This window comes from Homalodisca vitripennis, chromosome 3, assembly GCF_021130785.1.
Source record: "Homalodisca vitripennis isolate AUS2020 chromosome 3, UT_GWSS_2.1, whole genome shotgun sequence".
Taxonomy (NCBI): Eukaryota; Metazoa; Arthropoda; class Insecta; order Hemiptera; family Cicadellidae; genus Homalodisca; species Homalodisca vitripennis.
In genome coordinates, this window is record NC_060209.1 from 32564404 (window position 1) to 32589643 (window position 25240).

At 33.0% G+C, this 25240-nt stretch overlaps 1 protein-coding gene across 1 annotated transcript in view; it reads left to right on the forward strand.

Moving 5' to 3' along the window:
• Positions 1-6: 6 nt before the first annotated feature.
• The window catches only part of LOC124358137 (titin), a 44106-nt gene continuing 18872 nt past the window's right edge, over positions 7-25240 (forward strand). Inside the window, 4 exon segments of the mRNA XM_046810430.1 lie at positions 7-4041; positions 11263-12228; positions 12379-12448; positions 12559-12767. Coding sequence (XP_046666386.1) covers positions 288-4041; positions 11263-12228; positions 12379-12448; positions 12559-12767 — 4999 coding nt within the window. The 5' untranslated portion in view covers positions 7-287.

A 25240-nucleotide genomic window follows, 5' to 3' on the forward strand; every position in this document is an offset into this window, starting at 1 on the left:
TTGATTCTGTAAAAGAATGTGAAGTCGAATTAGTCCAAGAATCCAAATTTGAAAAATCTGAAACTATCCTTGAGGTTGCATTAAAGAATATTGACAGCTCAAATAAACAATTGAACACACCCACTGTAGTTTTCAAAAAAAGCCTTGGGACAAATGATGATAAACTGACTGAAGAGGTCAGTAAAGATAATAGTAATTCTTGTATAGTTGATATCAATGAGACCTTGCCGTTAGTAGAAAATCAAGAACAAAAATTAAAACCAGATGTCGAGCAACACGTATTAGGTATGTCCTTGGAAATGCCTATGCCTTCAATTATTGATACTTCTGATTCACAATTGGACAACAATCTTAAAGAGACCTTAACTATTAATGAAAATAATGAATTTACTGAAAACAGTGACATACCTCCATCAAATAAATCATGTATGCATGATGCAAAAGTAACACCAGGGGAAGAAATTGGGGAAATTTCTTTGATAGAAACTCCTATTGATGAAGAAAAAGTTGCTGATACTGATAACATTTATGAACAAAATAAAGAATTACCAGATAACGTACCAATTTCAGTTTTGAATGAAATTAAAAAGAGTGAACAGACAACGACCAGAAGTGATGAAGCAGCAGCTGTCATCGAGAGTGAAGATAATAACTCATGCACTTCAATTGAGAATAAACCAGAAGTGAAAGAAATAGAAGAAAGTAGGGTAATACTGGAGACCAAGACCTTACTTGAAGAGGAAAAAGCTGCTGATACTACAAATAATGTTACTGATGACATTATTGAACAAAATAATGTGTTACCTGATAAATTTCCAATTGTTGTGGATAAAAGCAGTAAACAGACAACAACCGAAAGTGGTGAAACAGTTAACATCAATGCTGGTAATAATTCGTCATCCATTTTGTCAGTTTTTAACGAACTTGAAGTACAATCACTAGAAGAAATTGAGGAACTGCCAAAAATAAAAACTGATGTCAAAGAAAAAAAAACTGGTGGTACCACACATGTTACTGGTAACATTAGTGAACAAAATAAAATATCAAGTAACAAATTGCCATTAATAACTGTGGATGATAACAATAGTAATAAACAGACAACAACTGAGAGTAATGAAGCCCCTATTAACAATGCTGGGGGTAATATATCCACCAGTTCATCAATTGAGAATAAACCAGAAGTAAAACAATTTGAAAGAATCGAGGAATTGCCAAATGTGGAGACCCCTATTGAAGACGGAAAAAGTACTGACATTATAAATAATGTAATTAGTGACATCAATGAACAAAGTAAAATATTACCCGATAAATTGCAGATTACAGTTGAAGGTGATATTAAAATCAATAAACAAAGAATACCTGGGAGTGATGAAGCATCTCTCATTAACAATAAAGCAAATATATCTACTTCTTCGGTTGTGAATGAACGAGAAGTAAACTCAATGGAAGAAATTGAGGTAAACCTTATGACAGACACCCTAATAGAAGAGAAAAACTCTTCTAATGCTACAAAAAATAATGATACTTGTGATACTATTGGAATAAATAAAATAATACTCCCTGATAAATTGCCAATTACAGTTGAAGATGATGTTAAAAGTAATAAACAGATAAAACCCAAAAATGATCAAGTACCTGTTATCAATAGTGGAGACAATGAATCATCTATTTCAGAAATTGAGACTAAACCAGAATTACAAGCAGTAGAAGAAATTAAAGTATTATCTCATGCAGATATAACAACTAATGAAGAAAAAGTTTCTGATTGTTCAATAAATGTCATTGATAACATTGAAGAACAAAATAAAGAATTACCTGATAAAGTGCCAATTACAGTTGTGGATGATATTAAAAACAATGAACAGACAATACTCAGAAGTGATGAAGCAGCTGTCATCAGTAGTGGGGATAATAACTCATCTAATTCACTAATTGAAAATAAACCAGAAGTGAAACCAGTAGAAGATATGGGGGTAATAATAACAAAGACAGAGACCTTAGTTGAGGAGGAAATAGTTGCTGATAATACAAATAATGTTACTGATGTCATTAATGAACAAAATAAGGTGTTACCTGATAAATTGACAACGTTTGCTGTAGATGGTAATATAAACAATAAACAGACAACATCGGATAGTGGTGATGCACTTGACACTAATTATGGTGATAACTCGTCTGTTTTGAATGAACCTGAAGTAAAATCACCCGAAGAAATTGAAGAAATACCGAAAACAGAAACTTGTATTGAAGAGGAAAAAGTAGATGATTCTACAAATAATGTCACGGGTAACATTAACGAACAAAATCAAATATTAAGTGATAAATTGCCATTAACAGCTATGGATGATAATACAAGCTGTAAACAGACATCTGGAAGTGATGAAATACCTGAAATTAATATAGATGATAATAACTCAACTATTTCCAAGCAGTCACGAAAAAGACAGAAGAAAACAAGTGTTCCAGATGATTATGAAGAGTCACAAGAAGTTTCACCCCCTAAAAAAGAAGCAAAAACAATTGATATGTTAAATAGTTCTAATGAACTTTTATCTCAAGATACTAATAAATTACCCCCTCAGGATTCAGAACCTCCAACAAAAGTAACTAAATCACCTGCAGTTAAAGAAGTTCCAGCACCAGTTCGAGTGTCTGCTAGACAGAAGCAAAGACAAGCAGCAGCTGCTGCAGCATTAGCTGCAGAAGAGAAAGCAAAAACCACCAAATCTTCTCCAGAGAGTTTTTCCAAAAAAGTTGTTATCCAAGAGAAAAGTGGGGATAAACGAGTAAAGAAATCTCTTAGTCCGACTAAAGAATTGCAAATAAAAATTTCTTCTAGTAAACCAGAAGTTTCTAAACAATCACCGATTGTTAGTCAAAAATCTCCTAAAGATATAGACACTAAGCAATCCCCACAATTTTCACCAAAGAAAATGTTGAAACAATTAGGTCAAGATAAACTTGAACCTATAACTTTGAAGTTATCTAAAGAAGAAAATCCAGTTATTGTAAGATCATCATCACTTTCTCCTAAGAAAGTATTATCTCCTTTATCACCTCAAACCAAAACATTAGGCTATACACTCAAGATTAATAAAGACTCAACTAAAATTGTTCCAAAAGATTCAGCAGTTTCCCCAAATACAAGGGACGCTTCACCAAGTTCAAGTAACACTAAAGCAGATCTCTCAGGAAAAGTTGGATACCTTATTAAAGATACAGGCTTGACAATAACTCCTATTGCTCCTGCTGAAACTCAAGACCAAAAACTTAGCAAAATTACTCTGAAACTGTCAAAAGCTGGAGGTCATCCCGAAATCAAACAGGAAAAAAGTGAAACTTGGAAAGCCATTCAAAAATTAGGAGAAATAGATATTGTTCCGGTTGAAGGGAAACCGTCTCCTGAAAATTCAAAAAGAAAAGAAAAGCCTGACCAAGAAAGTCCAGAGAAAAAAATCAAGCTAGGAGAAGTCACAGTTGAGCCAGCAAGTTCTGGAATGAGTAAATTACAGGGTTTGTTAACACAAGCTCCTCTAAATCAGTCTGATGATTCAGAAGACATTCAGTTTGTTGGCTTTAGTCCATCTCCTGAGAAAGTACAACCTACACAACAGTTAACTTATGATTTAGGACTAGTCAAACAGGAAACTGAGCCAGTGTTACAAAAGAAACGTGGAAGACCTCGAAAAATTATAACTCCTCCTGAAATTGGACATTCAGTGGGTCAGTCAATACCTTCTGGATTATCAGCAAAAGATATTCTTGCTGCAAGTCTTCAACATCAAACTTTGCAGCAGCATATACAGCACTTACAATCACCAGTGTCAATCATACCATCTGAAGAACAAGAATGCTCTTCAACTATGTTCCCAGTTCCTTTGTTTGATCTTTCAGAAGACACGTTTATGGATCCCACTCCCCCTACAGTATTCCCAGAACAAGTTCAACCACAAACAATTTTGAGATCTGCTAGAGGGAGGCCAATCGGAAGATCTAGAAGATCCCGGGGATCAGGCCTCTTGAGAACATCAGAACGAGGAGGTGAGTTTGGTATAGATTTGTTCCGATTAGTAATGTTATTATCTTAAAGATTCATGTTTTATCCCCTGGGTTGCAATAATCAGTATTTAAATAGAGTTTTTTTATACCTTTTAAACCGTCAATACAAAAACAATTTTGTGCAATTTTTTTGAGTCTAAAGATACAAGTAAAAACCTATTTAAATGCTGATTATTTTCTTGTTTATACATTGTTGACATTTTTCTTAATAATATAACATTATCTAGTTTTGATTTTGTATGCCTGTCTCACAATTTCAGCCAAATCTGTATACCAATTGCTACAATTTGTTACATCAATTTTTTTAGTAACAATCAATGTTATATTTTGTGTTTGTCTTTTTGTTTGGGTTGAAAATGACAGTATATTTATTTACGTAATCTTAAGATTAGTATTGTTACAGACTTTTAAATAGAGACAGGAAGGAATAATTCAGAGCAAATGTTATGTCCATTAGGTCATGTATAACTAGCATCAAGTGTAGTTAGGGAAGTCTTTCCATTTCAGAAATTCTTTCATGAAGTCAATGGGTCTTTCCAGCAGTCAAGTTGTTAGTCACCTCTCCAGCTGTCAAGGGTTGGAGTTCTTCATGGCATTTGTATTCGGTTGAAGAACCTTGTTCTATCATATATAGGTTTTTTGCTGAAAATTTCAGATGGTATGGTGGAAGAGCATAGGCTGTAGAATTACTCGTGTTATAGTTGTGGACGAGACATGTATAGAGTATAGTTTCTCGTATATAGATTGTTATTACTGTAAGAATATTGAGCTCAATACAGGCTTTTCGGCAAACTGTCTTGGTACTCGAGGGCTGCTAAACGTCTGACTGCTCTTTTTAGAAGTATAGGAGCTTTTTCTAGATTTGTAGAAACAGTTACTCCCATATCTCCATGTCTCACATAGGATTCCACTAATGAAAAGTACAGCAGTTCTTGCTGTTTCTAAGTTGGTCACTTATTTTATTCTGTGGATCACTGTCAATCGTGATGCCAAGATGTTTTGTGTCATTCTTGAATTCCAGGCCAAGTGGCCTTGTAGTGGTTTTCTTGACTGTTTAAGTATTGAAGACTTTTATTATTTTGGATTTGTTCAGGGTAAGATTATTGGAACAACAGTATTACTAGGTCGAAGAAAATGCTTCTTGAGTAGTAGATGACAGCTGATTCATTTTTTTCTCTGCAAGGGTGATGTCAGTGTACACGGAAGATAGGCAAATACTTTTCAAGTGGGTTGGCAGATCATTGGTCAATAAAAGGAAACAGGGGTAATCCTAAAATAGACGCCAGTGCAATTCCGCATTTTATGTTGAGAAAAGTTCAGAACAGAATGCCTTTGTTGTTTTACCAGAATTGTTGTGTAGCTCCACCAATTGTTTTCTATTGCTTAGAGGTAGCTTTTGAACCATTCTGATGATTTTCCTGTGATACCTATAATTTGTAACTTGTCAAATACATGTTTCCACCTAAGGCAATAAAAGGCCTTGCTGAAATCTAGTAAAAGGCTGATAACAATACAACTTTCTTCGAGTTAGTTGGTCTATGATGTGTTTGACCAACTGTATCAAAGCTGTTGCAGTTTGTCTGTTTTTCAAGAATCCATTTTTTTTTAACTGATAAGCAGGTGTACTAGTACAATTTTAAGATTTATTTATTATGTATGTGTGCAAAGCAGAAAGTTCTCTGCAGTTTTTTTGTCATTTGTGCAGATATTTAATCAATACCAGATTATGCTGTAGGTTTTAATAAACTTTAATGGCTTTTAAAACTTTTTTGTGTTACTATGTGAAAATCTAGTTTGTTATTTTTTAAAGACAATTTTAGAGTTTGGTGGTTGCCATCCAACCAAGGTTAATTTAAGATTTGATTTGAACTGAAACCAGGACTATTTTTCCTTATAACTGTTAAAGATGATGACAATGAAGGAGACCCCATTTTCTATTGATAGTTGTTTATTTGGGGAAGAAGCTTCTAGGTCATTGAAGGTTAGAATAAGCTTATATTTTTTACATTAAAAATTATTTCAAGATTGTCATGAGTTTGCAGCAGTTAGATGGATACTCTTTCGTTCCAGAGTACAAGCGCTAGCTGTAGCAGAAAAATCACTGTGACATTTTGTGCCTTGTTTCACTCTCTTGTAATTTGTTATAAATTACAGCTTTGTTTTCTGGTAAAAGCTTTTGTACAAAATTCATAATATACTGAAATTAAACTATAAAGAAGATATAAAAACTTTATACAAAGGAGTATTCATAGTATAAAAACATTAATATTAAAAGTGAAATTCGGGATCATTACTATTATTTTAAGCAAATTGTGAAATGACGTTCTGCAAAGTCAGAACTAACTAATATTTGTACTTGTAGAAAAGTTAATATATGCTTTAATTTGAAACGAGCTTCAATAATTCTAATTGTTTCAGAAACTGGCACGTCAAAAACTTTAATGTGGAAGCTGTTTGATCAAAAAGTTTATGTCAAAGCTCTCAGAATTTTTTTATGATCAAGTCAGTTTATGCTAAAAGTGGTGTAATGTCTATAGAATGTATTTATGGCCTATAAATCTGTAAGATTTCTGTAACTATTATTATTGATTTAATTGTTTCCCATTTATGCTAAGGCCAGAGCTTAGATGCAAGGCTGGATTTCTGTAATTTTTCCAACAAAACTCAATTTTACCACGGAGAAATTGTCCATGAGAAATATTATACAGTAAAAATCTTACCATCAGATAAAAAAAACACTAGGTGCAGTTATGTTAGACACTGTAATATATAAAAAGATAACCACAAAATCTTTAAATTCTGACAAATATACTAAGCTGAACTTGTATCCAACATATGCATTTGTGTATAAAAGAAACAATACTCTTCAAAAAACTAAACAAAATTTTTCAAATAAATTCAGATTTGACTTACCTGTTCACCATTCCAAAGTCCTTTACTTTTATATCCATAAAAAATCCATAAACCTGTGGTTGAAGATTATGTCCCAGAATTTGCATTGTAGGGAATTATCTACAGTTCTATTTAGTCATACTGACCACTTTTTCTTATTTGGAAAAAAAATGGCTAGTTCATCCCAAGCTCCGAGGACTTTCTCAGTAACGAAAAACTGATATTAATAAGATCAACAATGAAATGGAAGAAACAAATATTTTGTTCCTGTAACCATGGATTTATTAGAATTGTGAACTCAATAGAACTCGATTTAGAGAATGAATTTACTTCTAAGTTGAGGGAATAGCATTAAATCCTCCTTTATTTTCCATTTTCCCCAATATTTTTCGAAAAGAATTTGAGCAATAAGGCTGAGAATTTGGTGAGTGATGCCTTGTCTTCTCTATGGAAAAATTAATACCACACATCTTCTGCCATTTCTCCTCGTTTTGGCTAACTAAGGAGGTAAAGTCCAAAACAACAGTTGTCCCTGACCTTTGTCTCCTGCTGATAGACTCTCCTGCCTTGATTCAAAGTACTCTTTTGATCAACTGAAAACAACCATTTCAGAGACAAAGAGACAAGGAAAAGTTAGTAACCCAAACTCCCTGAAGGCTCCTCTCAGCATATCTCACTTTTCTGTTTAATGTTGCAATCGCTGCTTTTGAATCAGAAAGACTCACTTCTGTTTCTTGCAGAACTGTCCTAGAGACATATTCCGAAGTAAAATGTGGCTAAATAATACTGAAATAAGCTATTCTAAATGTTTTGGGGAACAATGTCTTGCTAGATTGTGCAGGTCATAAATGCCTTAAGTCTGGAGCAAGTGCTTTAAACATGGTTGTTCTATTATGACCTTGATCCATGTTACATTCATAGGAATTTGGTGGCTTTGTTTTTCTCCAAATGTCCATCAATCCAACACAATGGCACGTTATACATAGATGTGTAAAGATTATCGGTGAAAACTTGAAGAGTACATAAAAAGTACTGTATGGACATGTTTCATAAAAACTGAACAGATAATTGGTTTTAGAGCTCTAAAAACTCTGTTTATAGTATAAAATCCCCTCTTTGTTGAGAATACATAGGCAAGACATGATTATTTTTGATGGAGCCAACAAAATAAATCGTGAAGAGAATTAATTGGTACACCAAACCAATTAAGTATTTAAGTACGGTAACTTAAGCAAACAATACATTTAAAATCTAATCACGTTAATAAAAATTGAAGAAACCTTGTGCACTAAAATTCATAACATGCAGTGAACTTGAAATTAATGATAAGAAAGAGTAATAAGTCTGGTAACAACTAAACCCTTACCCATGCTAGTCTTAGGCTTATTTTTGTCTAGGTTGGCCACACCGTGCCATGATGTAACTTTCTATCTCATTTTAGCTGCTACATGTGCAATATGTGTTTGTAGTGGGAATTTGTCAGTGTTTCTACTCTTTTTGGCGTTGCATATGTTTTTGACATAAAAGATTATTGTTGTTTTTTAAGTACCTATTTATCGCTAAAGGTTTTTTTATTAGTAAATTTTGAAGATGCGTAACATAACTTTTTTAGGGTTCGACGACTGAAGAAGCAAACAAATAACAGTTCTTGAAACATTTCATTTAATTTTTTGTAACATATAATGATGGTAGATGTCCAGAATTCTGCGATCCTTTAAAAATGTTGTATTTGCTTAAGTATTAAACATAAATATAAACAAGGGTTGATTTTACTAAAATTTGGCATGTATGTGCACCATAACCGTAGATCTTATATAGTTTGAATATGTTTTTGAACCCTTTATTTGAAAATTATACATTATATTAAAGTCAAAAAAAGATGTAATTTGTTCTAACAATTTTTATTGAGTGTTTTACGTCTAAACACATTTGGCAGAAGTCAAACAAAACGTTTAAAAAGCATCTCTCCAAAAATTATAGTTAAGTACAGTAGTTATAGATTGATTCTTTTAGGATTAAAATGTGAATTATTGGATAGTTTTGTTGGAGTGTAAGTGAAATTAACCAATTAACCACTAGATTTTTTTATGTTATTATAGAAAACTAGATTACAATGTATACAAATTGTTAAAATGTGCTGTGTATGTCAAATGTCAGTAATAACATAATTTTTAAAGTTAATGTATATTTTTCAATTGGTTTTTTTACCCTAAAATTGAAGCCATGCTAAATCTCTTAGAAAGACTACTCTGGTTTTTGTGCATGTTGCAAGCCTTTTTTTTAAAACAATCCATAAAAAATAGTACACCTGTTTAATATATACATTTAGCACATAATATTTTTTCTCATGAAATGTAGTTTTAGAAATAGTTACTATAATTTATAATGTTTTGTTGGACTATATGTTGTCATGAGAAGAATGAGAACCAGGAAGAATCTTTCAACCAACATTTTTACTTTCACCACTTTTCTGCAGTAAAAAAAGCTTATAAGAAAATGCCAAGTACCAAAATGTTTGGAATACTAATCAGGAAAAGAATATGTGCTTAGTTTTCAGTTGAAAAAAAATGGAATTTTTGCAATATGTTTTGTAAAATATGCGTAAGTTGTACAAAAATTGTAAACAGTAGGTTTTTGTATACCTTAGAGTTAATGTAAAATAAAAAAATGTGAAAAATACCCTATTAGAAAATAACTATATATGTAACCTTAGCTATAAAGGATATATCCTTAGTACTATATTATCTAAAAAAAAAAAACTTACCGCGCTTCACAAGGGATAAAACTCGTGTAACAATAAACTTCTAAATTCAACTAAGACGGCTAGAACTGCAAACTGACTGGACGCCAATTGTGGGAGAGAGAAATTGCATCCAACTTCATCTTTCCTTTTTGAATTATTTTTTCGTGTGCTTAAAATTATTCTCTTTTGTTGCTTAGCAATGTACAATGAAAAAATATTTTATCATTTGTATAAAGAGTAGTATGCTCTTAATTTATTACGAGTCCCATAAGTACATAATATGTACTACATTTTGGCTAATTTTATTCTTTGATTTTCAGATTTTTCATGCCCTTGAGTGTTAACTAAAAACTTAGAAGAGAATTTTCGAATAAAATTATATACAGTATTAAGTTTTTTAACCAAATATTTTTGCACTTTTTTGGTATGAGACAAAAACCATTGGAATCTGTGTCTTTAGCTGAAAAGAATATATAAACTATTTTTATACCAAATAACTCATATTTTAGTAAATTTTTGAAAAATAACTTGAAATTGCTGAGAAAATCTCTTGACATTTTAGAAAATATTACCAGCAGTTCCAGGGTTAAGTTCAGTGCTGATTTAAATAAATTTTTATATGAGCAATAGTTTACAATAACAATAATTTAACACCATAGAAATTTTATCTTACCACGTCCAGGCTCACAATTAAAGTACCCCAATCATGTATTAGTTTTGAAGAACATTCTGTTCAGTAATACAAAAATTTCTAAAATCATGTAACCAACCCAAGAGTTGCAAAAACATACTATATGAAATAAAGTACATAATTGTCTGAGTTAGGCCTTATGAGTAATGAACAATTTTCTAACAGCCGTAAAAATATATTCAAATTTGTAACATATTGAGTATGAAGCCAGAGGATAAATCAATACGATTAAGGCTTCAGTATAAAATCTCGATTTAGATATTTCATACTGTTCCCTAGGTTATTTGGGTTAGTGATAATTTTATGTGGAAAAGTTGATTTAGTGAGTTTTGTTTATTTGTGTTAGTATTTGTTGTTGAGTTTTTATTAGGAGTTATTTTAGTTTATTGTGTAAATGTGAGTGTATTGTCATTTATATATAAATATGTTGCATACAACAAGCATTTATAACCATTTATTTTGTTTGCATTAATGACTGTTCTTTCATTTTGTGCCAATATTATTGTATTAAACAAAACGATAGAACATTATTAAAAATAAATCTTATACAATGTAACAATATTTAAACTTTTTTTTCATATTTTTTTGTCCTAAAAATATTTCTGATAGAAATTAATTAAAAAACAGACAAATTTCTTAAAAATAAATATAATTTTCTTGAATTTTTTATAATTATAGTGTGTGAGGTTTAAACAATATCATCATGGTTTTAGAAATTTTATAAAATCACTAACAATGTCTGGTATACTGTGTACAATAATATTACAAGTTGAACGACACCAATTAGTTTTTTCACTCTTTAGTGCCTTACCAGAAAATATTTTTTAAAGCAAATACTTAATTTAATTAACACAATATTTATTATATTCTGTTTCAGGTCCTCGTGGCCGACCAAGAGGTAGCAGAGGAATTAAAAGAATGTTGGAAGAAATGGAAGCTTTGTCTTATCAGGATGTTGATGAGCATATAACATTGGACAACATAGATTCAGAAATTGGACCTAGAATACCAGAGCATTCCGGATCACAGATTACAGAAAAAACAATTGCATTATTAAGGAAGAGTATTGAAGGAAAAAGAGAAGGAATTGAAAAAAGAGCTAGAAAATCAGATTCTGGCGATGACAAGAATAGAGATAGTGATATTGATGCCCAAGTTAGAGAGATGAAAGAAAAGATTGAAGCAGCTTACCAAGCAGAACTTAAATTTCCAGGAAAAGAAGGAAAGAAAAAGACTCCTGAAAAGGGGGAAGGGAGGGAAAAGAAAGGTCCTCCTGAACTTATTCCGCTACAAAAAGGTAATACACCCGATAAGAAAGTAAAAGTCAGTAGCGAAGATGTAAGTTTTAGAAAAATATCTACAGATGGAACATCTGATTCTTTCCATGGTGTAGGTAAAGAATCTCTCAAAAGAAAGTTAGATGAGGAAAATACTGAACACACCTTTGAAAATATAAAAAGGAAATCTACAGAAGATTCAATAAACGAAAGTAATCAGCAAGGAAGTTCACAAGATCAAAGTGAAACTGAAAACTTAACTACTGAAGATAATAGTTTAAAAGAATCCTTAAAAGAAAGTGAAGATGGTGATACAATGGATGTTGACCAACCGGTTTCACCTGAAGAACCAGAGCAAGTAGTGGAAGTTAAATCTGAACCTGAACCCCCTCCAAAGCCTGTCAAACCTAGACCTAAAAGCAAAGCAGAAATCAAAAGAATAAAACGTGAAAAAGATAGGATAAGAAGAGAAGCAAAGAAACTTGCAGCTCTAGAAGCTTTGAAGTTGGCACCACCACCCAACCCGTTTGAGGAAGATACAAGGATGAGCGCAACTGACCCTAATGGTAGGTATTTTAATACACCTTTTTAATGTCCGTTCAAGTTAAAATGATATTTTTTCTAATTTAAACTTTTACTAAATTGTCTCATTACTTACATTTTTGTCACATTATTTTAACAGAATAAAAAAAAATTAATGTGGATTTACATTACAGGTGAAGGAATTGATGACCCTCTTGGAAGTGGAATCAAAAAGAATAGAATGGAAGTTGGTGACCCAGAAGGGTAAGAATATGAAAATAAATTTCTTTTGTTTTACTTTAATGAGTCAGATTCATTAACTGAGAAAAGAAGAAAATATTGAGTTTTTTCTGAGAAACTAAAACTGTTTCTAGGAAAGAGTTTACGGTGGACCAAATCGCAGAGTACCAGTGGCCTCTGCAGGGAGGAGAGCTGTACATGATCCAGGAACAGATCTCCACCTATCTAGGTGTCAAGAGTTTTAAACGAAAGTACCCAGACTTGAAGCGGCGGCCTGTTGAAATGGAGGAGCGAACATTCCTCTGTGACAGCGGACTGGTGTCTGAATCTATGTGCGATCTCGGTAAGTTAGTTATTACTCTCTTTCTGATATTGCTAGAGAACAATTGCCTGGAAACACTATAAAACTTTAAGAACAATATTTGTCAGAAAATAAAAAAAATAACATTTTAAATTTCTATTTGTTAAATAATATGCTTACTTTATTCATAAATATGTACCATAATAAATAATCCTAATAGATTAAAATGTTATTGTAATTTTGAGTTGTACAAAAGTTTTGTAGAATCTTTTCACTTCCCTCCTCCATCTGCGATGACGATTCCACTGATTAATTCTTTTAGTTTGTGTTACTGTATTACAGGACCTTCAAGTGTTTTTCATTTTGCTGTATCAAATGTTCTAAGTGGATCTATGCATGGCTGTAGCTACTGTTAATGTTGTCCGTTGTTATTACTGTTAGAGAACCTGACAAACCCGTTTAATGTTTAGTCTAATGACTAACACAGGTGTGTTCATGACATCTCTATGCATGTAAATGATTATTATGACTATGAAACATATTAAGATCTAATCCAATGGGTATTTACACCTACTGATCTAGTAACAAGGTAGGAGTATGCCACACCATGTGTCACATAACGGACTTTGTTAAGGTTAGGTGCAATCTTTTAAGCCTATACAGGTAATTTCATTCTCGATATGTCCTGCAGTCAGATTGGCAGACATACATCGTACACTGGGTGATCTGCCAGACCGGGAAAACCAGGAATAAGCCTGTACAACTGGGAATATCTCAAAAACAATGTTTTTGTCTATAAGAACTTATGAAATCAGGTAATGATTTTACAGCTCCTTGAATAAGGACTTGATTAATCCCAAACATCGTATCCTTGAAACTGTGAATGAAGATCGAGGACGTGTGTGTGTTGATGTTGCCGATTTTTTGAGTGATTGACGATGTGCTCATGAGCCCTAACTGTTGCCGGTTAATCCGAGGTTAATTCTGCTGGTGTAGTGAAGTTTATCTTAGTTAGTTCTATCTTTATGTTGCGTAAGGTCCCATACACGCAACAATAATAATTTGAATAAACATCATAAAAATAACATCATGTATAAAACATTGTCCTCGGAAATGAGCCTGCATGGGCTATGATGCCTGTGCGCAGACTCGAGTTGCTCACGCCTGAAGAAATAATGGACTGGATATAAATAAAAAAATGAATATAAAATATAATACAAAATAATACACTATTATATACCACATACATATAAATTGCTGAAGTCAAGTGATGAGGTCTTCCAGAAATTTTAATACTTTGTGGGTATGGACTAGTATACTTCATCGGGAACACATAGAAATCATTTTTGTCGGGATTAAAGCCCCATTTGATGGTTGAATACATTATAGAAGGGAGGATGACATGACTCAAAATGATTCGCTAGCCACTACGAGAGTTATAACATGTCACTTGGTAAAATCTCAAACAGTTGTACTCAGCTTGTTTACAAATTTATTCATTCTACTATTTTCTTGTTGTCATCTTGGTTACCCATAAGACCAATTTAAAAATGTTTACTTTCGCTCAACCAAATCCCATGGGGTGACATGCACTATCATATTATCATGCAGTGTTGCTAATATACAGGGTGATTCACGGAGATATGCAGAAACGGTGGGATATGCACATTCTACTTGTGAAATAATGAAAAAAGTGTACATAAACATGGGTTTGGAAATGCTTTGTTAGTGATTTACAGCTAGCGAAAGATTGTGACCGGATTTCAGCTCACCATGTAAAACAAGCTCTTCCCGAAATTCTGGTAAGTTATATTAAGGGGCGAATTTAATAGTTTCTTAAGGTTTTTGACCTGATAAATTGAATACAATTTTGGTCCCAGAACTGTAATTTAAGTAGTTTTCTAAAAAAAAACCAGTGTCAGATGCAAAAAACACAGTGAAAAAATTTGTTATCTTTGAGCAACAATAACTTTGTTATTTCACCAAGAAACAGAACAAAATTTTTATTAAAATTGATTGAAAATTGTATTTCGAACAAAACGGTGTATATAAAGTACACATAAAGCAAATAGATGTTTGGTTAAATTAATTTTTATTCACAACAGTACAACATGCCTTTGAGCTGAAATCCAGACGAAATCTTTTGCTAGCCGTAACTCTCATGAAGTATTTCCAGACCTATGTTTGAATAGACCTATATTATTTTTGCATTTAAAATGAGCTCCCACAGTTTCTGCATATCTTCATAGTGATTTATCTTCCTATATAAATGAGGCTTCATGTAAAATTTCAAGTCTATAGGCCAGTTCGTTTTTGAGATATCATGTGGATCAAACAGAAATGAAATTTTTCCAGCCCCTTGCTCAGCCAATAAATAAAGAATATTTATTTGTTCTCCATAGATTACATTATTATTATGGGCTATGGGTACACTTAATGGTTACATTCAACGAAAATTATTTTCAATAAAAGTATTATTATCTAATACATATACATAATATTGGTTTGAGTTCTGTTTGTTTCTTTTATTAATCAGTGTGTTTCTGATGAAGGGTTCTGGGTATCTGAAAATTAAAACATGATCGTTGATTTTTCTGTCTTTTTATAGCTCCGGCATACTTGCAAGAGTACACACACACATAATATATATATATATATATATATATATATATATATATATATATATATATATATATATATATAGATATATTTTACAATATATTTATATATTACAAATATTAACTGCTGATTACAATACACTAGAATATCAGAAGTGTTGATAATGATAAATAGAGTGGGTGATAGAGATAATGTCAGTTCAGTTATCATTATTGCTGTGGGGTTTATTTTGTCATGGTGGAAGTAAAATGTATTAAAGTACGTATTTCAAATACCTTTTTATATTAATAGTTTTAATATAGTATTAATTATTTTCTTTTGATTTGACATGACCATAAAGTGTAATTTAAATTACCTCCATAAATGCCTTTACTTACAAATATAATATTTAAATCCTGAATATCTATTTTAATTTTTTAAATATGTTAATATGATGGTAACAGGATTATTCCAGACATTTGCCACATTTGTCAGTGATACAAAAAATGAGTGACACAGTGTTACTGATATTTTTGTATCACCGAACAATGGCAAATTTCAAGAAAAATCCTGTTTCCTTCATAATCCTTCCATCTTCAAAAACAAAATTTAAACAAACCATGTAAATATCCCTGAAATAGTTTATTGTAATGACTTAAGAGAAGTATTTAGTAATAATCCTCAAGATAGAAACTAAAAGTTTAAATTAACATTTAATTTAATTGACTTATAATACATAAGTATTAATTGGATTCAACATATAACTAATAAAAGTATATTGTTCTATAATTAACTAACATAGCTGGTTCCACAACAGAATATAACAACTGATATGCTGGATATTGCTAGAATAAAATTAAAACATCCAAATTTTCTCAAATAAATTCGTATAATTTTGTAGTATCTTTTTTTCATTTAAAATTTTTATTAGTTCTAGACAAAAGTATTCGATTTTTGATAAATTTAAATGAAGAAAAATATATTCTTGGACTAATAAAATATTATCTAATCATTATTAAGCACCATAATAAAAATAATATAATTGTCACTTCATTGACTATGACATTTAACTGCCAGTTATTTATATAAAAATTTTAATATTCAAAATTGTACTTACAACCAAAAAGATATTGCAAATGTCTGTTGGTGCTCTTTCTTGTCGAGTACATCAATGACTGAGAGCATCTTAATTATGTTTTTCATATTATCTAGTGTTGATTGCTAAGGTGGGGAGTTGAATAATTTGATGAATAAATACCGAATTAAGCTAATTTGGTATGGAATGCCATGTCAGGATAAAGCAATGTGGAGTCTATGTATAGATGAGACAATGACACAGAGATATAGTGGACGGTGCCGGTGCCGGGGAGATGGCACCAAGCCAGCCCAGTGCCAGTCACTTGGCAGTGGTTGACTGGCCGTCACAGCGTTTTATCTCTTGTGTGATTGTATGTACTTACATAAGTGTTTGTATGTTCACATTGATAACAAGTTTGATATGACACCAGTACAGTTATTTAGAGTGTTCCTCTTAATGTTTTGTCTTGGTTGTTAGTTCATATCACAAGTCAGTCAGTGTTGCTTTTGTCAGTTTGTGTTTGTTTATCCTATGACTAATCCTCTATGTAATCCTGCCGTAGATTTTATGGTGGGATATTATTGTGCATTGTACTGGATCTCAATGGTAGATTTTGTTATATCAAATTTATTTAAATTATAAATTAATATTATTAAAGTGTACAGAATAAGTAATTTTTAAATTAAATCATATAATAATAAAACAATTCAATCTATATCCAGTTGTATCATTATAATTGTATATTTATAATTTGGAATGTAATTATAATATTTAAAAAAATGAATCCCCGCAAATTAAATTACAAAAGTTATAATCAGAGCGTACTGAAATGTAAAAAAAGGTGTAAAACTAGTGAACTTTAGGGAAATTAATTAATATTACAAAGTAGTTGTATTCCATGCCATTTGTTGTGTAACAGGCTTTGATGAGGTTGTTGCGAAATTTAAAATACATAACCCACTTCGTTAGGCTTCATGAGTTACTAAATCACATGTTAAAATGTCATATGATTGTACTCAGTTTGCTCCCAATTTTTTCTACAGCTATCTTGTTACTATCATGGTTACCCATGATAAAAATGTTTGCTATTGCTCAACCAAATACCTTTGGAGTGACATCCACCACCATCAAAGGTATTATGGTGTTTCTTATTTAGAAATGAAGTTACATGCATAGTTTCAAGATTATAGGTTCTCAAGATATATGGACAGACAGTCAGAAATGACATTTTTCAAACCCCAAGTAATAGGCTTCACTAATGTTAAGCCAATCAAATAAAAATTCTTTCAACTAATTTATATTTAATAATAAAAAAGTACAAGTTAAATCTATAACTCAAGAAAGCTCTCTAAAAGAGCTTAAATGTGAAACTAGTTATAAAATAAAACACGCATTTAAATACTGGGTGTCCCATGAAGAAACGGAGAAACTGTCAGGACTTGTTCTTACGGTGAAAATAATGAAAAAAGTTCATATACACATAGGTCCAGAAACGCTTAGTTAGCGAGCTATACAGGGTGAAAGATTTCGCCCAGATTTCAGTGCCACCGTTAAAAGGGAGCCCTATTAAATTATTTTGGGCGTTACCCAGGACGTAAAATTTAATGTATATTATGCAAATTGAACTGAAAAATTGAATAAAATTGGTACCAGACCTCTAGCTGCAGTAATTTTTAAGATATCTGAAGAAATACACAAAATTCGGTGTCCAAAAACAAGTTTCATTTAGGTTTCAAGTAGATTAACTTTGTTAAATGTGTAACAAACACGTAACATTCTTTAACAAAACTTGTAAAGAATTAATTTCTTAAGATAATGATGTAAAATAAGCCAATAAAAATTATACGTAAACTTTAAGAAAATCAATTTTTAATTAAATAAATAACGTACGAAGAATAGACAAAATCGGTTACACTTTTTTTCTTGCTGAACGTACATGTTTTTATAAACTTTTATTTTCACTTACTATTGCAAAAAAAAATAAATGCTAACAAAATAACTAACCTTAGTTTAGTAACTGTTCGAAATTCCCTCCTTCACAATGCACACAGCACTCTGCTCGACGTAAAATATTTGTGGTGGCTCTGCGAATTATGTCTGGATTGTTTCTTATACTGTCAAATGCGTTGCAAATTCTAACGAGTAATTCTTCCTTGGTATCAACTTTACGTTTATACACCATAGCTTTGATATGTCCCCATAAGAAGTAGTCAAGAGGCGGTAAGTCAGGCGATCGTGGTGGCCAGTTGATTGGTCCACCACACCCAATCCAGTTCAAGAAATTAGCATTCAAATGATTTCTAGCTACTAAAGAAAAATGAGGATTTGCACCATCGTGTTGGAAAATCATTTTTAATCTTTTTTGCAAAAGGATATCTTCCAAAAGAGCCGGTAAATCATTTTTCAGAAATTGTTCGTACATATTTCCTGTAAGGTTTCCTTCAAAAACGAATGGTCCTAGAATTTTGTCATCAATAACGGTACACCAAACATTAATGTGAAATCTGTGTGGGAAAAAGGTTTCTACGGTACCATGTGGATTTTCTTCGCTCCATAAATGACTATTTCTACAATTGAAGGACCCGTTTCTCGTGAAAGTTACTTCATCAGTAAAGAAAATTGAATTCACTCTATCAGCATTGTCTAGAAGCCAATGAGAAAAGTTTAACCGTAAAGGGTAATCTGTCGGCAGCAAATGTTGTACCTTTTGCAGGTGAAAAGGATGAAGTCTCTCTTTACGCAAGATGCGCCACACTTTGTTTCTCGATAAACCAGTGCGATACGCAATTCGCCTCGTACTAGTACCCGGGCTACGATGAATATGTTGAATCACTTGAAGTTCATCGTTAACGCGATGATGTGCCTGCCGTTCAACCGAAAACGAAATTGTTAGAAATGATCCATTCGTTCTTAAAAACTGAAACACTGAAGAAAAGGTTTTCACATTCGGAATCCGCCTTGCAGGAAATCTTTCCTGATATTCACGTCGAGCAGCTTCCGCATTTCCATTAGCATATCCGTAACAGAACATTATGTCGGCATATTCTTCATTAGAAAATTGAAACGGCATATTAACTTTTATACTGTATCAATATTTACACTTAACTTATCTGTATGACACTTCAATATAAAATATTCAAAAAAAGTTCATAATTGTGATTGTTGAACAGCTGTTCAACCTATGAAAATAATATTTTTGTTACAAAAGTTGTAGAATAACGTAAATTAATTCGCAATTATTGTTAAGTTTCAGATTTTATGACACTAAACTTTTTTTACTAGTATGTAATTCATTAGAAAAAATAGAAGAATGTTTCTATAAATAAAATCTATACATAATTTATTATTTTCAATAACTAACATGTTTTCTCCAAATATTAGGATGTACATTCAGTAAGAAAAAAAGTGTAACCGATTTTGTCTATTCTTCATACGTTATTTATTTAATTAAAAATTGATTTTCTTAAGGTTTACGTACAATTTTTATTGGCTTATTTTACATCATTATCTTAAGAAATTAATTCTTTACAAGTTTTGTTAAAGAATTTTACGTGTTTGTTACACATTTAACAGAGTTAATCTACTTGAAACCTAAATGAAACTTGTTTTTGGGCACCGAATTTTGCGTATTTCTTCAGATATCTTAAAAATTACTGCAGCTAGAGGTCTGGTACCAATTTTATTCAATTTTTCAGTTCAATTTGCATAATATACATTAAATTTTACGTCCTGGGTAACGCCCAAAATAATTTAATAGGGCTCCCTTTTAACGGTGGCACTGAAATCTGGGCGAAATCTTTCACCCTGTATAGCTCGCTAACTAAGCGTTTCTGGACCTATGTGTATATGAACTTTTTTCATTATTTTCACCGTAAGAACAAGTCCTGACAGTTTCTCCGTTTCTTCATGGGAGACCCTGTATAATATACATGACATAATCCATGAGCAGTGAATCAAAAAGCAATAATAAAGCCAACATTTTTTTTGGATTTTATTATTACAGTGTAGCTTTGAGCAACATATATTCTGTAAAGGAACAATTTATTTCACCCTAGAGAGTTGTATCACACTAATTTCTTTAATTAACAAAAACCTAATGGTCCAATGGCTTAATCAGAGTCATGAATTGTATTGTCTTTAAATACAATTTATGCAATGGATGAAGACAATATTATATTGCATTATAATAATAACAACAATATAATAAAACAATCAAGATTTAACGTATAAATATAAATTATTCAACAATACCAAGAAGTCTATAACAATAACAATAAAACCTATAGCTAATTTAACATAAAAAGATCCACGTCATTAAAATAACAAAATATAGAAATGTATTATGAATAAAGTAAGTAAAACAAAATAATTAAAAACTGGTAACACTATTATCACAGGCAAAATATTCATGTACAAAGTAAAATACTTTTTGTTTCAACCGGTTTTCTATTACTACTACTTTAATAGTTTAATTTTCATGAATATGTGTGGCTGCTTTTACATTTTTCTAATTTGACTGAGAGTATGTCAAGCATATGATTTTTCGTGGTGTAATAACTAAGAATACTATTTGGTATGGCTGTAAATAACTATGAATTGTTGTACAACATTAGGTAGTGATGAACATTTGCAAGACAACCGTATATATATACGAGGGGGTACCCAAAAAAAAACCGGAATTATTTTATAAAAATAATATATTATCAAATTTTTTTACAATACGACCTTATCTCCTTCAAAATAATCTCCATTACAACTAATACACTTGTCCCAACGGTACTTCCATTGATCAAAACATTTTTTGTAGTCATCTTTAGAAATGGCTGCAAGCTCGAGCTTCGTTTTTTTCTTAACCTCTTCAACGCTGTCAAATCGTTGACCTTTCAAGCCTCTTTTAATGTGTGGAAATAAAAAAAAGTCGCATGGAGCGAGGTCAGGCGAGTAAGGTGCGTGGGGCAGCGGAACCATGCCGTTTTTTGCTAAAAACTGCCTAACTGAGATGGCTGTGTGTGCCGGTGCGTTGTCGTGGTGGAAGAAACCAGTCTCCAGTCTGCCACAAATCGGGTCTTTTCTGGCGAACATTCGCTGAACCGAGCTCCAAGTTAACCCACTACTCTCTGATAGTTCCTCAATTGTCTGTCGACGGTCGGTGAGCACAAGTTCACGAATTTTCTCAACATTTTTGTCCGTTCGAGAGGTTGATGGACGTCCAGAACGAGGTTTGTCTTCAATAGACATGTCGCCATTTTTAAATCGAGCGAACCACTCGTAGACCTGAGTTTTCCCCATAGCATCATCTTTGTAAGCAGTATTCAACATTAAAATAGTTTCTGCAGCATTTTTACAAAGTAAAAAACAAAATTTCACAGCTGCACGTTGTTCACTTAAACTTGCCATGACAAAAAACGAAACAAGAACAAAACAGGGTTAACGAAAACAGTCACTACGAACGAACAGAATGCACTAGGACAACGGAACTGGGGTCACTGAGCTCGCAATGGGTTGCGCGACACACGCCTAGCGGCAGGAATGTGTACCAGCAATACAATTCCCGTTTTTTTTTTGGGTACCCCCTCGTATACATGCTTGGAACCATAATGATGTACATAATGATATTAAGTTCACTAAAGAGAGGCACACATGTATAGCTTTCATGAACATTCTTAATAGTTCACAATGCCTTTTCCTAACCATAACTTGTGGGTAGGAAGTGACTTGCTTAGACAAGACCACAGCTAATGACTTACAGTGATTTCCGAACCATAACCAGTGGTTAGAAGTGAAATGAAATGAAATGAAAAATGGCTTTATTTGCAGAGGCGAAAGTTAGGACTTAAAAGTCCTCTCTACCACTTAACCTCTAAACAAAACAAACAAATTAAAATATAATCATACCTATTACAACATTGTAACTGTCACTTAAACTAAATCACTTTAATAATTAATTACATATTGGATGTAACATAATAATGTATATATATAAAATTATAATTAAAATTAACCATTTTTAAACTCTAACATAAATCTCTACAACAGGCAACAAATAAAACTATCCTATCCTAATCAGCTTTCATTCCCCATCCACGCCCCTTACATACAGTTACCACAAGTGTGGACCACAAGAACCACCAACCGCCACTCCCGCCGAGTCCCGCAGCAGAAAGGCCCTAACCTCCGCCCCAAAGCGATCGCGCTTGTCAATATTTCTGATGTTGTCTGGGAGAGCGTTCCACAATCGACATGCGGAAACAGTGAAAGATTTATTATATATAAGGTTGTCCTATGAATTGGAGTTGATAATAAAGATGCACCCCTACGAGTTCTACGTGCACTAATATCAGACATAAAAACGAAACTTTGGGCCAAATAACTTGGACAACCATTGTGGATTAGTGCGTGCAACAGACTAAGTACATGAAGATCTCTAAGTTCTTTGGATTTTAATAGGGATAATTGCTCAAAATAAGGAGATACGTGGTCATCACGTCGTAAGTTGAAAATAAACCGAATACAATAATTCTGTGCACGCTGAATTTTACTAGAAAGGTCAACAGTCATGTCATTGATCACCACGTCACAGTAATTGAAGTGAGGTAAAACTAGAGTTTTTTCACCAACATCACTCTAACATCCAACGGCAAGTATTGTGCAAATCGCTTGAGGCTATGTATACAGGCAAAAACCCTATTACAAATTAGTGACACCTGATCAGCCCATCTCAGGTTTTTGTTGATAGTTATTCCCAGGTTTTTTACTTTTTCATTGTAAACTATTTCTTTGTTGTTCAGTATCAGTCTTGGAGCAGTATTAATGTCGATTTTTTAGTAATAAGCCTTTGATAGCCTATTAAAATACAGTTAGTCTTGGTTTCATTAAGTTTCAGTTCCATGTCTGCAAGTCCAGTAAGCTATTGAATCAATATCAGAGTTCATTACTTGTACACAAGTGTCCCATCTCATTAGGTGAAAAGTGGCGGTAAATTTGTAAATCGTCAGCGTACAGATGGAACTTTGAGTGTCGGATGCTAGTAGTTATGTCATTAATGTAGAGTGTAAAAAGAAGTGGTCCAAGTACAGAACCCTGAGGCACCCCTCGGGTGACAGGTTTCCACTCAGAGCACCCATTTGTCAGTCCTGACACGCTGCTGTCGCTCGGAGAGATATGACCCCACCCACCTGACACAACCATCAGAGAAACCATACTTCTTCAATTTTGATCAGTAAAAGAGGGTGATACACGCAAGTCGAAGGCCCTTGGAAAAAAATCGAATAGAGTCAAAATTGTAGCTTGTTTGCTTGTCCATAGCAAGTCTTATATCTTCTGTGATTTTTAAAAGGGCTGTGGCAGTACTGTGGTGAGGGCGAAACCCAGATTGAAATACCGACAAAATATTGCCACTGTCAATAAAACGGGAGAATTGTTGGTGGACTATTCTTTCTAAACACTTGGATAGCGCAGGCAGTATACCTAATAGGTCTTAAATCAGATGGAACTTTAGGGGAAGAAACACTTATTTAAGGGACGGATTTGAGCACGCTTCCATATATCTGGAAAAGTTTGAGGACATTAAAGATTTATTAAATATTGCAGTAATAAATGGGGAGGGTGACTGGCAGAGTGCTCTTAATGAACTTGATTGGAATGTTGTCGGCCCCGACTGCATTGCTAGACATCCTCATGACCGCCCTGAACACCTCAGCCTCAGTCACCGGAGTGAAAGAAAACTGATGAACAGGTCTGTCAAGCGGGGAAGCCTCTAGCTCTATGACATAATCAACGAGCACGGGACAGATCAATGGGGACGTTAGCAAAAAAGTTATTGATTATATTTGGATTTAAATGGGTTTGTTGGTCACCATCAGATTTTCCCCACTCCCAGCTCTTTCAGTTTCGTCCACAGGGTTTTAGTTGATTGTTTCTGAGAAAGAGAATTGTAGTAAAATCTAATTTTAAGAATTTCTAATTTGTTGCTGTGTCTGATTTCTCAGTCTTTTTATATAAGCTCCAATCGTGCTGATTCTTTGTTCGCTTAGCCCTTGCGGAAAGCGGTGTCTCTCTGTCTTTGCAGATGGCGAATAAAGTCAGTAATCCAGGGAGCAGGCTTTTTTTGTTACACGTTTTAAGACTATTGGAGCATGTTTATCAAACAATTGAAGAATTAGGGAATTAAATTGAAAAACCATAATCATTCACGTCATCAGAAAAATAGTATTTCATGCCAAGAAATATTGGAAGTATCGAAAATCAGAAGGTCAAGATCAATGTTTTTGTAGTTTTCTGTATTTAATAAACTTTGGTTTGGGTTTGGGGAGAAGAAGTTTGTAGATGCAAAATATCAAATCATGTTTTGAAAGTCCAGGGGCAGGCAGTTGTCCATGGTGCGCAAATGAGGGTCGGGTCACCGACAGCAATTATGTCCAGCCAGGTGTCGGCAGCGGCAGTATGGTGAGTGGCATGAAGTGGTAGTATAGTCATGTTACAAGAAAAAAACATGTCGGATAAAAAGGTTTGATCGTAGGTAACTGGTCCAAGTAAATCAGTGTTAAAGTCCCCCATCACAATAACATGACTGCAGCGAGCCAAGAGGTTAAGAAGTTCATGCTCGAATTCAGCAAGATAGCCAAGGTTAGGAGCTCTGTAACAGACGGCAACTAAGATGTGTGATTTGTTAACACTGACATCTAGAAACATATATTCTGGGCGTCCAGCTCTGGATGTGTCGGATGATAGAAGGATAGAAGCAGGAAGGTGAGACTTGACATAAACGGCGACACCTCCGCCACCCTTAAGTAGACGGTCCATTCCTGAAACAAGGAGTATCCCGTCAATTCAACAGCCC